The sequence below is a fragment of the Balaenoptera physalus genome, assembly GCF_965194825.1.
Source record: "Balaenoptera physalus genome assembly, chromosome: 2".
In the NCBI taxonomy this organism is placed as follows: domain Eukaryota; kingdom Metazoa; phylum Chordata; class Mammalia; order Artiodactyla; family Balaenopteridae; genus Balaenoptera; species Balaenoptera physalus.
The window spans coordinates 130,535,176-130,549,716 of NC_138883.1; the positions used below are offsets into that span (position 1 = coordinate 130,535,176).

The 14,541-nt window shown below is 48.6% G+C and overlaps 1 protein-coding gene across 2 annotated transcripts in view; it reads left to right on the forward strand.

Moving 5' to 3' along the window:
- Positions 1-14,541, forward strand: part of IGF1R (insulin like growth factor 1 receptor) — a 310,095-nt gene that overhangs the window by 61,315 nt on the left and 234,239 nt on the right. For both annotated transcript variants that reach the window (XM_082448429.1, XM_082448430.1), the window contains exon 2: positions 602-1,147. In XM_082448429.1, coding sequence (XP_082304555.1) covers positions 602-1,147 — 546 coding nt within the window. The remainder of the gene's footprint in view (positions 1-601; positions 1,148-14,541) is intronic.

Consider the following 14,541-nt stretch of genomic DNA (forward strand, 5'->3'; position numbering starts at 1 on the left):
TGTTGGGGAGAGCCCAGGGCTACCTGCCCACGTCAAATGGTGGTAGGAAACATGGGAGCGTGCTTCTTGGGGTCCCTACCTTCCAGGTCACAGTGACTGTTCTCCAGTGTGTATACTGCATGGTGTCCTTTGAGGCTGGCTGCAGGAGTGAGTTGCTGTCCCTTGGCTGCTGAGCTGTGTGTTCAGGTGCAGGGCACTGACGCTCTGCAGCAGGGGTGGGGAGTGTGTGGCCTGGCAGCTGTGCAGTCAGGCCTGGGTTGCAACCTTGACCCTCCCCTGTGCTCCTGTGCAGCCCTGGGCTTTAAGCTGTGGTTTGCACATCGGTGGGATGGGGATGGCATCTCCCACGATAGTGAGCGTGTTGCACTGTATCTGGCCCAGACTGGGCACTTCCCGAAGAATAGCTGGCTGCTGAGCTCCCCAGATAGCCCACCTGCAGCCACTCTTAAGGCAGTCAGCAGTAAAGAATGGGGTCTTATTTCTTTAATAATAATATAGGTTTCCTGGAAACTGGTCATGTTATGGGTTGGGAAATAGTTTTTAAAAAGTGGTTTCCTTGTAACTAAGACCTGTCCCGCCCTCCCCTCTTGTCTCCCTGCAGTCTGTGGGCCAGGCATCGACATCCGCAACGACTACCAGCAGCTGAAGCGACTGGAGAACTGCACGGTGATCGAGGGCTACCTCCATATCCTGCTCATTTCCAAGGCTGAGGACTACCGCAGCTACCGCTTCCCCAAGCTCACGGTCATCACTGAGTACCTGCTGCTGTTCCGCGTGGCTGGCCTCGAGAGCCTCGGCGACCTCTTCCCCAACCTCACAGTCATCCGTGGCTGGAAGCTCTTCTACAACTACGCCCTGGTCATCTTCGAGATGACCAACCTCAAGGATATTGGGCTCTACAACCTGCGAAACATTACCCGTGGGGCCATCCGGATCGAGAAGAATGCTGACCTCTGCTACCTCTCCACAGTGGACTGGTCCCTAATTCTGGATGCCGTGTCCAATAACTACATCGTGGGGAATAAGCCCCCAAAGGAGTGTGGGGACCTGTGCCCGGGGACGATGGAGGAGAAGCCGCTGTGCGAGAAGACGACCATCAACAACGAGTACAACTACCGCTGCTGGACCACGAACCGCTGTCAGAAAAGTAAGATGAGGATATGACTGTGGCTGCCCTCCTGCTTCTCTCTACCCCACCTCCCCCGCCCTCCCTCCTCTTCTGAACGCGCGATTGCAACGGGTGGGTACGGCTGTATCGCAATTAGGATGTGGGGTCTTGAGGGGCTTCCTTTTGCATCTGGGAACTGGTAGGTGCAGGGCTGTGTCCTGGCTGCAGGCCATCCCGGCTGCTGTCAGACCGTTCCAGTCACACACTAGAAACCATCACCGCACTCTTGGGCTAGAGGCTTGAGGAACTTCTGCTTTGAATTTCTGATGAGAAAGGTGACCTGGTGTGCTTGAAAGTGCCTAAGCCCTGGCAATCAGAGGCTGCATATGTATCAGCTCTTTGATCCTTTGCGTGAAAGGATGTTTTTCAGTAACGCAGGGCTTCCTTAGCGTGAATACACCTGGAATATTGTGGAATAAAGGAAAGGTAAAGGCTAATTCACATCCTGTGAAAGTGGTGACCCGCACCCCGTCCTCGGTCCTTAGTGATGACGTTACAGTGCTTGGGCGTCCTGGTTTATGATGGAGCATAGCCAAGGCGGTGGGGGCAGGGGAACCCTGGACCAGTTTCCAGGAGTCCCAGGTTCAGGCCGACCTTGCAGGTAGCTATACAGCGAGCTCATTTGTACACCCCAGGCTTCTGCTTCCTTTCTTTTCTACCTCTTTCTTGAAGAATTGTGCAAATCTTGTGAATCACTTAGTGAAAGAACTTTGCAATGTGTTTACTGCTCTTGGGGGTCAGGTGGTGGTATTTGGAAGATTCTCGTTTATTCGTCTGCTGTGTGCTTATTTTCCTTTGTGTATAACTGAACTCTTGCCTGATTGTGATCGATACCTTGAGCACCGGGTTGTTGGGTATTGAACTGTGACTCTGGGCCTTTGTCTTCTTGCTTTCAGCAATGTTTAGGTCTATTGGCCAAGAGGGTTCCCCTCACTGGTTGGAAGGCAGTGTGGTAGCTATAAATAGCTGTTTAATGGTTGGGCCAGTTAGAGACCCAAGGAGCCCATGTACTGTAGCTAGTCATGGAGAACCAAGAAATCCCAAACTGGTAGGCTTGCCTAAACCCTGAGGTGTGTAAAATAAACAAACCAAAGGCCAGACCCCACAAGTAACATTGTTTCAGTTCCCTGCCAGCCAGGGTGGAAGCAGAGAAAGGATGCTTGCTTTGAAGAGCACACGCCTTCCTGCCCTCTGTCATTGGATCAGCGGGTAGGTGAACACTGGTTCAGTAAAGGAGGGATCCCACTGGCTGAAACCAGGACCTTGAAGAGCTGAGAACACCATTGGGCCACTTGGAGAATCCCTTTTGGCTAAGGTTGGGGGAAATACTGTGCTAAAGTCATATTTGTTATTCATTAAAATAGTACCCTATCATTAGGTTACCTGCTAGTTCTGAGAAAACAACAAAAAATATTTTCAAGTAGTCTTGACATTTAAAATTTTTATTTTAAAAGAAAAAGCCATCATCAAAGGAGGTGTCGTGTGTCGTGGAAAGATGTTGGATGTGGTATAAGAGGCCCGGGTGACCTTGGACCAGCCAGCCCTTCTGGGCTGTAGTTGGACATATTTAGAATGTTCCATTGGGCAGCCCCATATTATTCCTTAGTGGTGATCACATGTGTGTGCAAAACTGATTTGAAAACTCGTAAGGTCTGTACAAAAGGGAGGTGTTACTTAAAAAGTCGTTAGGTGGGCACTTGTTCAGTGATTCAGTCGGTATTTATTTAGGTCTCACTGTGGACTTTGGGCTGTTTCTGGCCAGCTGCTTGTTGAAGAAGCCTGGAGCAGGGGCGAGGCATGAGTTCTGGGCCCAAGTCTAGTAGCCGTGACTAGAAATGAGCAAGTAATTTAAACTTGGCCTGGCCCTCAGTTTCTTCATCTGCAAAATGGGATAGCCCCTTGCCTTCCTCATAGGGCTGTTGGAAGATTAGAAAGAGAAAGAGGAAGAGCTCCATGAGAAAGGACCAGGAGATGGAAATTGGGCCTTGGTGCTTCTACAACTGATGCTGATGGGCCTGCTGGCCAGACACCCTCTTCTCCAAGGCCACACCCTGCAGCCTTCTCCCAGGCCAGTGTCTCAGGCCTCCTGATGTTTTTCTGTGATTTCACAATGGAGTATTTATTTAAAATTAATAACAGCATTCAGGGAAATTGTCTTCCCTTCAGCTTGTCCTGAAAACTCAAGCGTTGGCAGGTTTCTTGGAGATTTTCTAGTTGAATCAGAACTCTTTCCCTTTGCATAGATTCCCTTCTGACCTGCTCTGTCCTGTGCAGTAGCCACTAGCCCCATGTCTCGTCGAGTACTTGAACTGTGGCCTGTCCGAATTGAGATATTTTTAAGTGTAAAATACACACTGGATTTCAAAGTGTAGTGTGGGGGAAAGAAAGTAAGATATTTCCTTAATATTTTGTATATTGATTACGTGTTAAAAATGATGCTTTAGACATATGAGATGAAGTAAAATATATTCTTATAATTTCACCTGTTCCTTTTTGCTTTTTAATGTGGCTCCTAGAAAATTTGAAATTGCAGATGTCGTTCGCATTCTAATTCTTTTGGAGAATGCCGCTTTAGAGCATGCCGTCAAAGGCCCTGGGTTCTTGCCTGCATCATCTCTCTGGCTGAGCACTGCAGTGCTGTGGTGCTCCATAGCTCTCCAGCCAGAGTGCTTAGGGACGATTCAAGGAGCCAGGTGGAGGGCATTGAGTCCAAACAGAATGTCTGCCTTGGGGTCCACGTTAGTCTTAAGATGGCCAATTAAAAAGATTAAGCATAGAAGAATCCCATTCCATTATTCTTCCCAGGGCTGGCTACAGACGGAGGCGGAGCATCTGGAGAGATACGTCCAGTCAAGGATATGTTTGACATTTTTGACATAACGGAGAAACACTCAATTATGCAGTGCTGATAGGCAGTTTTCACCTGACGCTCTCCTTTAAACTCCCTCTGTAGATCCTGACTCTGTGGTGGCAGGCAGCTTCGTTGACAGCCCCCTTAAGGAAATTACTATGCTGTGGGTTCTCTGCCCGCTTCTGTATTTCTCTGTTGTCTTACAATTTTGAGGGGTGGTTTTATGCAGGCTTGAGTTGTTCATTCCTAGAAAGTGATTGAACCTTAGAAAAACGGAGTATGGCTTTTTCCTTTCCATGAAAGTGTAACTGGTGCCCCCTGAGATGCGACACCGTTGTTGACTCCTTCATCCCTGCCTGCCAGCATCACTGATTCTCCTCTGTCTGTGCAGCTGTCTCTTTTCTGGCTCCTCGTCCAGTCTTTAATAGCTGTTTTCCAGAGTAACATCCTGGGCCCTCTCTCCACTGTCCTGTTCCCCCAGAATATCTCACCCACTGCTTCAGCATCCTCCCATCTGCATCTGGCTTCCAAATACCATCTCCAGCTCTGACCTCTCTGTGAGCTCTCGACCCTGTCTGCCGTCATGACTGGACCCCAATGGGCGTTTCAGCATCTGGTGGTCTTCTCTGGCTCCTCACTTATAGCCCAGGGTTTTCCTTGTTTCCACTCCCGTGGGTAGTGTTCTTGTTCTCCAAGCTCCCATGTCAGACACTTGGGTACCATTTGGATGTTTCCTTCTCCAACCGGACACCAAGCCCTTTCCATCTGAAATGTTTCCCTAGTCTGCCTTCCTCTGCTCTCCCCGTGTTCGGTGACACGGCCTCTCCCCAGCCTTCCTGCCTCTCTGCCTCGGCCCAGTGACCTTCCCCTTCCCCAGCATACACGCATGCTGACCGAGAGGCTCCCGTCCCTAAAATCCTGTAGAGGAGCCTGTGAAACCCCATGAAGTGGGCTGTGCACCTGGCCTTGTGCCTGCAGGTCCTTGACCGCGGTGGTGTTCTTCCCCACTGACCAGCTGGCCGCCCGCTGCAGGAGGACTGAAGGGCTTTGTGGACTCCGGTGGGCCCTTCCCGAGGAGGAGAAGCCTGTCTGTGGTGCTGAGTAAATTCTGGGCGTATCTTCCAACACTTGGTCAGCGTGGCTGTCCCCCCAGGGGTGAGCACGCACCTGCTTTGTGAAAGATTGATTGTCAGGAAAATACATTTTCCCCCTTGCGCAGAGAAGGGTGTGGAGTAACAGTCCTCAGCGAGCCAAAAGCCTCGAGGATTATGAAATGCGGATGTTTCCTGTGTAATTTTCATGGTCGTTGCTCCCAGAGAGTCACCCAGACCGTCCCCAGCTCGTAACTGACTGGGAGGGTCAACCATGGGTGGGAGCTCTTCTCTCCCCTGCCCTGGTCAGAATGATTCAAAGCCAAAGATGATGGAGAAGGGTGGGAACCATCTTGAAAGTTGAAGCTTGGCCTGGGGTGCTGTGCTGTTCATTTATTGTCTGTGAGGGTCAACCATGGGTGGGAGCTTTTCTCTCCCCTGCCCTGGTCAGAATGATTCAAAGCCAAAGATGATGGAGAAGGGTGGGAACCATCTTGAAAGTTGAAGCTTGGCCTGGGGTGCTGTGCTGTTCATTTATTCGCTGGAGGTCGGCCACGTCCAAGGAGGGAACGGGGTGAACCTTCTCTGGGCACCTGTGCTTCTTTCCCCGCTCAGTGCGTTGCCTAACTGTGTGTGGTGTTTGCTTGCCTTGGGGCTTTCTGGTACCTGATTTCAGGTATTACACCCCCCTCAACCCCCAAAAAAAAATTCCAAAAACTTACTGCTGAACTTAGTCTCCAAGTACTTTTTAACCCGTCAGGATGAACAGCTTGTGGTCCACTCGGATCACTACGTTGCCTGTGAGCAGGCTTGGTCTTTGCCAGGAAATCCACCAAGCCTGCAAGCCTGGCCGTGTTGGAAGTTGGCTTCGCTGGTGGTGCAGCCTTACTTCAATTAAAAAGGCATTGACTGGGAACAGCGGTCCCGGAGCTTGTTGCATTTCCTACTGCCTTCGAGATGAGAAACCAGGAAAATAGCAGAGTGGAGCCTTCGAGTGACAAGGCAGGAAATGGCTCCCTTTATTGACAAAAGGAACACATTACACTGCTGTCTCACGGATGGGGTCAGGGACTTCAAATGAAGGCAGGTGGTGTAAAAAAGATAATTCTACATGTTTTCCCCCAAACATGTTCTTCTGTTTTTGTTTATCGGACACTCCTCTCAAGGGTGGTATTGGTGTGTGGGGCGGAATTGCACCCCTTCCTCATTTGCTCACAGATTGGTATGTCAGGCCCGCCAGGTAAAAGTGGGGGGCTTGTTTAAGTGTTTGTAAATCACCTGCTGCATTGAGATGAGGTGGGGAGACAGTTTCTCTGCCCTGAGACTCCATGCATTATTTCATCCTAACACTTCTGGCTAATTCTTCTTCTTTTTTTCTTTTTCTTTTTTTAAGCTTCTTGTGAGGGAGATTTCCCTCTGTGAAATACCGTGTAGTCTGTTGCCACTGTGGACCAGGGTAGGGGCCTGCGTGTCCACGTGGGGCAGAGGAAGGCCTGAGCATCCGGGAGGAAGGGGCAGACCGTCCAGCAGGCTCCAGCCTGTGTGTAGCTCGGAGCTGGTCTCTCTCCCCCTGGAAGGCCCCTGCTCTGGTCAGCTGCTCCCAGTGTGGGGGTTTCTTTATTTAGAAGGGGGTCACATGCCCCTGGGCCTCACTTCTCTGCCTTCTATAGTCACGCATGAAGGTGGCATTCTCTTCTCCCTGACTGGTGACCCTGTTACCAAGATGGAGAGGCACTTTGTGCCCCTGTGTCCCCGGGACCCTCTTAGCTGACCCCGCCTCTTAGTTCCCGTGCCTTGTCGTTGAAAGGCTTCATTCTTGGCTAAGTGTCACCTAATTAAGGTGTCACTCTCCTGCGCTCCCTTCAGAAGTTTGTTTTTGAATAGGGATCTCATCTTAGAGATGAAAAAGCTTTCAGAATAAGTCTCCTAGGGTGATTTTTGCAATTCTAGGTGTTTGGAAAATATTCTGGAGTCCCTTCGCATCTCATCAGTTAAGCCTACTTGTAAGACCATTCTGGTTTCTTCCTACTTCTAAAAAGCCTCTTTTTTTTGTTGCGTTAATATTTCTATCTTGCTTTCCTTGTGTGTGTGCCAGCGTGGCATTCTCTGCTAGAGTGGGGATGACGTGGAACGTGTGGGCCCGTGGCTAATCCTGTCCTGGACTGCGTTGCTCAACTTGAGTGCATAGGGTGGTTTGGGACTTAGGTTTGGCTCACAGTGGAGCTGGGAGCCATGACTTGGAAACATGCCTCCTTCTAGCACATGGTGTGACTCCGGGACTCAGGCAGCATGAGGTGGGGTCTCTGACACCATCCTGGGATGGAGTGCCCCCCTGACTGGAGGAAGCAAGAGACAGCCAAGGTGTTCCAGGAACGCTGGGGGCAAGAGATGGAATCTCTGTCTGCAACACACAGGATACAGAATAGGCATCTGTTTATCACTGTGCCTAACTTGGGAATCTAGACTTAAGACATGTACAGATCTTTTATATGGAAGAAGGAACCCCAGGTGGAAATCCAAAATCTAGACCATTCTGGGTTCTGCCACTGGCTAACACATATGAGCTGGACGTTGTCATGAGAGCTGGGGTTTTGTCTAGTTCCTGACAGGCCTGTCTTCTCGGTCTCTGGAGGAATAGCTCCCTGTAGAGCCTTCATAGCTGTGTGAGCTGCCCTGCAGGAGGAGCCGAGGGCTGAGCGCTTCTTAGAGCTCGGGGGAGACAGCTGCCATCTCAGGTCGGGGAGTGATGGGGGCTTCTGGGGCCTATGTAGGCAGGGAAGAGTGTCCAGGGAAGGTCGTGCTCCTTCGGGGTCAGCATGGCCACTCTTCTGCGGTCCTCAGGGTGTCCTGTTGCTGACCAGGACCTCACTCCTGGTTTTCCCAGCGTATGCCTCCCTGACAACATCGTGGAGGCAGCAGCTACCATCACGTGCCTGCCACCCTCTACTTGACTGGTCTTCAGGCATCTTTAGGTGGCCTCACACCTGGAAGGTGTGGGTTTCCCCTGTGGACTATTATGGTATTTAAGATTGAGATTTGCAAGAATATATAATTTTGTACAAAATGGGATTTAAAAAAAAAGCCTACATTCCAGTATGGACAAGTGACATCATATGGCAAAGGTTTAAGAACAGTCTGTGAATTGAGAGGATTCCATACATTAGCCTTCTGTGTTCCCAGGTGCTGGGGTGAGGCTTCCGGGCTCCGTCTTCCATATCTGAAACAGGAATGAGCAGGTTTGGAATTTGTAAAGCACTGGACAGAGGGTACAGCACATAGTAGGTTCTTGGGAAATGGTAGCAGCTGCTATTATTTTTAAAAATTAAACTTAATACCTAAGAGCTGCATTCTGAGGTTATTTAAAATTCTGAGCATTAAACTGGATTGATTGTGTATGTTTACTGCCATGTCTTATATGGTCTTTCTCTATTGCTTTTTCTAAATTGCAAAAATTCAATTATCATAAATAGCATGGCATAGTGTAGGAGTGGTTCTTGCTAGTTTAATCCAAATTGTTCAAATTGCTGTGTCTGTCCAGATAAGCCATATCTTTAAAGAACATTCGGTGAGGTACGTATGTCTATATGGGGATGCCAGTGGGGCCTCTATAGTTACATGTAAACTCTATTTCTTTGGTTATCAAACCATATGAATTTATTCCGCTTGCAGGCTTGGTGTTGGGAAGAATTAAGAATATCAAGAACAAGATTCTTGTTTGATACTAACATTAAATATTATCTTTTTAAAATGTGTTTTTCGCAGAGAGCAGCAAAGTGGTTAGAGTGGGCACAATTTTGGGTAAAGATAACAAGGATGTACATTTTTATTTGTGACAACTGCAGGTCTCACAGAGTAAAGGTAGTTAACTGCCTGCTCCCTGCTGAAGCATGTGCCTGTTTATTCTCTTCTTTGGGTAATACTGTGTGTGTGCATGCGCGTGTGCGCGTGCATACCACTTTATTCTCCCACCCAGCCTCTTCTCCTGCTTTGGCTGTTTTGTTTTATTTCCCTCCTCTCACCCCCAGTGCAGGAAACAAACACTGGGTCTCTCTGTCCTCCCTTAGATCTTCCTTCCGTTCAAGGGGATCAGGTGGGTGGGAAAATGCTGTGCAGGAATGTCAGGCCCTCTCCCGGAAGCCCAACTTCTATTTCAGCTCATTATCCAACAGAAATCGCTTTTTGTTTCTCTGCCGTGGTCACAAGCAACCACTGGGTCCTCTTTCCTTTCTTTGTGCCATTTTTCACGGCATCCACGTGGGATGGGAACAGAGGCAGTGTGTCTGGGGACTCTGCATTAAGACTGTGCAGACAGACCCGACCCATGTGTAGCTGCCTCCCATTTGTTTTTGCAAGTCCTAATGAAGGGACTCGGGTGAAGGCTGTGAGGCTGCTGGAGCTGGTGCAGGCAGGCAGGCCGCTGAGTGTGGGACTGAGGCTGGACAGCCCCTGGGCCCTGAGCCGTCTGTGCCCGGGGCCCTTGGGAAGCAGGGCCCAGCTGTGACGCGCCTCCATCTGCCCTTAGCAGCAGATCTGTGAACCGAGGCTGCCATTCTGGGTTTCTGGATAGATGCAAAGTGCTTGGATGGTTTTTAGCAGCTGCCGCGACTGGGAAGTGGGGCTTAGTAGTAAAAAGGGGTGAAAAAAATAAAAGAAAATTGGGAAGCATAGAGCCTGCAATACAAAAAAAGGCAAGATGAAGGTTGATATTATTAGAAACACTTCCTGGGCAGCCGAAGTGTTCGAATTAGGATTTTTTAATTTATTTATTTTAACCCCAGAAGGTATTAGTGGTAATGTGGAGACAAATGGAAACTCGTCAGATTCCCTAGGTCCAGAAAATGCAAGCTTTATTCCTGTGGTTCCCAGTGTGATGTTTCTGTCCTGTTTTCTTGACCTCCGAATGGCCCCTTATGCTTTGCTAAGTCGACGATGTTATTAGGGTCTTAGACTGTTCCTCAGATAGGTTATAGGATGTATTTTTGTTCCCTTCCTCAGGGGACTTGAAATGATTGGATTATTTTGTAATACGTTGATACTTCTTTTAGAAGCATTTGCATAACTGTGTCAAAGAAGCTTTGGAACAGGTTTTTTAGCAGGGTTGCAGGAAATGTCCCTCGTGCTCTCCTCCACTCACGAGGGAAGACAGAGCAGCCCAGATGCAGGATGGGGCATTTCACGCTCCCTCTTTGTAACTTCACTCATGGTCTGGGTGCACTGTCCAGGTGGTACAGTCTAGGTGACATGGTATCATCTTCTGAGATCAGTGGGTTTCCTGCCCCTCCGACCCCAGCCGCCCCCTCCTTGTGGCCATCGTTTCACATTCACTGTGGGAGTCAAGGCTCAAAGGATCTTGACACCATCGTTGCTTATGAATAGAATTCTGAGAATGTATCATTTTCTCAGAAGAATGCTTCTTTAGCTCAACAAATATTTCTTGTTTGCTAAGAAAAAAATCCTTGGAAAAGTCATTGGATGCCCAAGATGGGCGACTAGGAGGGGGGTGAACTTCTGGGTCTGCTTAAATAAAGCAGTATCTTATTGAGAGGCAATTGATAAAACAGCCAAAGCCAACTTAACAGACTGTCATTTTAAGATGAATTTGTTTTGCAGGATTAATTTGATTTTACATTTTAGAGACAACAGCTCTCTGGGCCCCACTGTTACTTCTGCCTGTTACCAGGCAGAGGAAATGATTAGGCTGCGGTCACGGATTCACTGAATTTCATGCTAACGCTGCGGGGTGGGGGGACTTAAGACCCTCAACTTGACTTGGTCCCATGGGAAGGTTTATACTGTTTGTTTGGGTAACTGCAACTCTGTCTTGTTGGGCACTGTTGTCCTAACATGGAAAGCCTCAGAGGTTAGAGAGGAGCCACTGAAGACGTGTGAGGAGGGATTAAGTGGTTGTGAGAGGGAAATGGTGATCGGGATGGTGTTCAGACCCCCTTTCCACTAGTAAATAAAAGGTGAGTGGTTTTGGTGACTGGTTTAGCCTGAGCCAGTGCAGATTCTCTTTTCGTAAACAAGCCTGGTGTACATCGTGCAGTTTTAAAAGTGTAAAGTGTGAACTTTCATATGTCAGCTCTTCAACTGCCAGTCTCAAACTCTTCCACCATTATCAAAATAAATGCAGACCTCTTGTCAGCATCTTGTCATCTCTGAAGCTAGGATGGAGAGGCAGGTGGTGGGTAATCAAAAGGCAAGGAGGAGTAGGGGGCCGCCCTGCCTCATGATCAGATGGAATTTGCATGGAAATTGTGAACACATAAGCATCATTGTTTATTGCAGAAAGCACTGGCCAGACTCCTCTGCTACGGCTTAGCTGAGCGGCCCAATGCCAGCCCTTCCCCTCCCTGCTCCTTGGTTTCCTCATCTTTCCCTGTTGCAGAGTAAGGTGTTGGGGACCTGGGATGGAGCCGCTGGCCCTGGCCTTCAGGAAACACTGCTAGAGAATGAAAACAGGTGTTCTAGACTCGCCGTGGTGTGAAGCAGTTGACCTCTTTTGGGGTGGGCCCTACCCTTAGGGACAGGCTCCGAGAGCGGTCCTTGGAGAGTGGGCTGCGATTAGTGGGCTCTGACAAGCTCACCGAGGGGTAGCAGATAGAGCATAGGCTGGCGAAGCATCTCAGTGAAAGGGTAGAAGGAGAGAAAAGCAGTTAGGGCGTTGGGACTAGGAAGTTCAGTACAATTTATGTTGTCTTGTGTCTTTGAAGTGACTTTTTCTGGTCTGGCTTTTGCTGTTACCAAAGTGAATTATTCACAAGTACTTTGAGAAACACCGATGTAATGCAGTTATGCTGAATGAATTTCAATTCATTTAAATCATTCTTTTCAGCTAAAGTAAGCTTTCCCTCATCCAGAACCAGAGCAAGCTGGTAGCCCAGTGAGCGTTTCCTGCTCTCATGGCCAGCGGCTGATGTCTACCATGCTACTGCCGAGGTGCCTTGAGCTCAGAAGCACTTTTGTAGTGATCAGAGTGGAATTGCAGTACTTTCCGAGTAGTTTGGGAGCTGGGTGTGTTTTGCTGTGCACTCTGGTCCTCAGCAGTCTGGCTGTGGTGCGTGTGCACGGCGAGTTTCAGCTGGGCGAACATTGTCTGCTGAGGCCATGCTCTTCATGGTCGCTCCTTAACCATCATCCACTTGTTCTTCATGGCTTGGCTCTGCTCTTCCATGAAACCTCCCTGGATCTCCCTTGTGGAGGGCTCACAGGCCTGCAAGGCTCACGTGCTGGCGATGAGGCTTTGCCTTGTTCCCGGTCAGTGACGATTCCTCTCTGAGCTCTGTCAGTGGTTCCAGAAGGCCTTGTTTACTCATCATTTGTCTCCTCCTCCAAATAGATGATGAACCACCGTGGGTTTGGACTTGTGCTCTGTTTATAAATCTTGGTTCTCCAACCTCACAGCCAGAGGGAGAGAGGGTCATGGAGGACATATTCTGTAGAAATCCGTCTCCCCCGTGGGCCTGACCCATGCAGAGCATCTGCATCTGAGTGGGTTGGTTCTCATGAAGACTCTGGGACTGGGCATGAGGAATGGAGGTGCCTGTGACCCGAAGACTAAGGGGTCCTCACTCTCGGGGTTGTGCAAGGGTCAGAGTGAGTCCCTGTTGGAATTTTGGGTCCTGGGCACCAATCTTGGCTCACTCTAGGCTCAGCCCTGAAAGGTACAGGAATTTTATAAAGGGATTTATAAAATGTTTTTGGATGACAAACGTGGTTCTAGTTGGAATGAATAAACCAACTAAATAGCAATAGAGTTTAAGAGCAACTGAGTGAGTGTCGGGGTGTGAGAGAATGTGGACACACAAGGTTTGGGGGGTTCTTAACCTCTGCTGAGTTGTAAGTTATTTGGGGTCTCTTTCTCCTCCCTACCATTCTTGTTAACACAAATCCAGTCTCATTAACGAGGTAAAAGAGAATATATTATGTGCATCTCATTCCTGTGGTACGGGAGAATGACAAAGAGGTATGAATTGTAAGTAAAATCTAATTTAGGTCTTGATGTGTCTGTGCGGGTTTTGACACTTGTTACCTGGCCAAAATTCCCATTGTTTCCTTCGGTCAGCCTGTTGTGTGCAAGTCCCATGACAGGCAATGAGATGATAGAAACTTAGTATTTTGTTATGAGAGAAGATAAAAACATGGCATTGCAGAGAGAGACACATAGCGTATGCCGTGTGATGAGGCACTCCACATTTTTTGCCTAAAGAGAAGGAGAGGCAGCAAGTGCTAAGAGCTCCAAGAGGGGAGAGTTCTGTATTTGGAGCTTTGCATGGAAAGAGCATTTGCCTCAAGTGAAATGGAGGCCTTTCATGCAGAACGTTCCCACTTGCTCAGTACTGTTTGCCTAGCACTGTATACACGGCCCTCAACTCATGAATGGGTTGCACTTCAGAACTTTGCAAGCCGTGTGGAATGTGGAGGGTATTATTTCACAAAAACAGAAGTCTGAGTGGTGGTTGAGGTCCCAGCCGGCGGCCCTGCCCCAAGCCTGTTCAGCTGAGATATCATTTGTATGTAACTCCTGCTGACAGCTTGTAGAAGAGACTTGTTGAGCTTTATCCCAGAAGGTGGTGCCTTTGCTGACTGATGGATGAGGCAGGGGTGGTAATGGGAAGCTGGTGGTTTCCACTTTATATCTGATTTAAAAAAAAAAGAATCCCTCCCTGAGGGCTCAGCCCTTCCCAGATGGTCAGGCAGGCCTGGGGGACGAGGCTGGAGTGTGCAGTGGGAACAGGAGCTGGGACTCAGCATTCTGGCATCCCACTTGGCTGGGTGGGAGGATTCTAAGTTGAATCCAGAACACATCCACCAGAAGGTGCAGTTTTTGCCCTTGAAGGACTCAAGTTGGTTTCTGTGGTGGTGGACTTTTGGTTCATTACTCATGTCATGATGTTTATGAAGTGCGGATTTGTGACCTATGTCTGGGTTAGATTCCCTGCTCCACCACCAGGGCCACCAAGCAAGTTTTATTACATAAGGTCAGTAAAGTGTCTGACAGTCTCTGGAACCAGAACGGTCTCAGGACATTTTAGTTCCTCCTCTTTTTCCCACTTTGGATCTGATGTGTTAGGGGGGCTGATTTAAGCTTTTTATCACTTTTCTTATTGTGAACTGTTCTTTGTAAATTGTGACAACAAAGGGATCGCAGACAGCCTCCTCCCTCTCTCCTGTCTCTGTCCTCCAGTCAGAGAAAAACTCAGCCTATGATCTTTGGCCTAGAGAAATATTAAATCTATGTTAAGTATGCAGACATGAATGGGCAAAGGAAGGATTTGTGGCAATGAGGATCTGCTGAAACAAATAAGTCATGTAAATAGGCAGAAAGAAATGTGAAATTGATTGCATCTTTCAGCTCCTGGTACTTAATGCAAAGATAAAGTAGTGGGAAAAGGTTGTCACTTGAAGTAATAGAAAGATGAGGGAGTTTT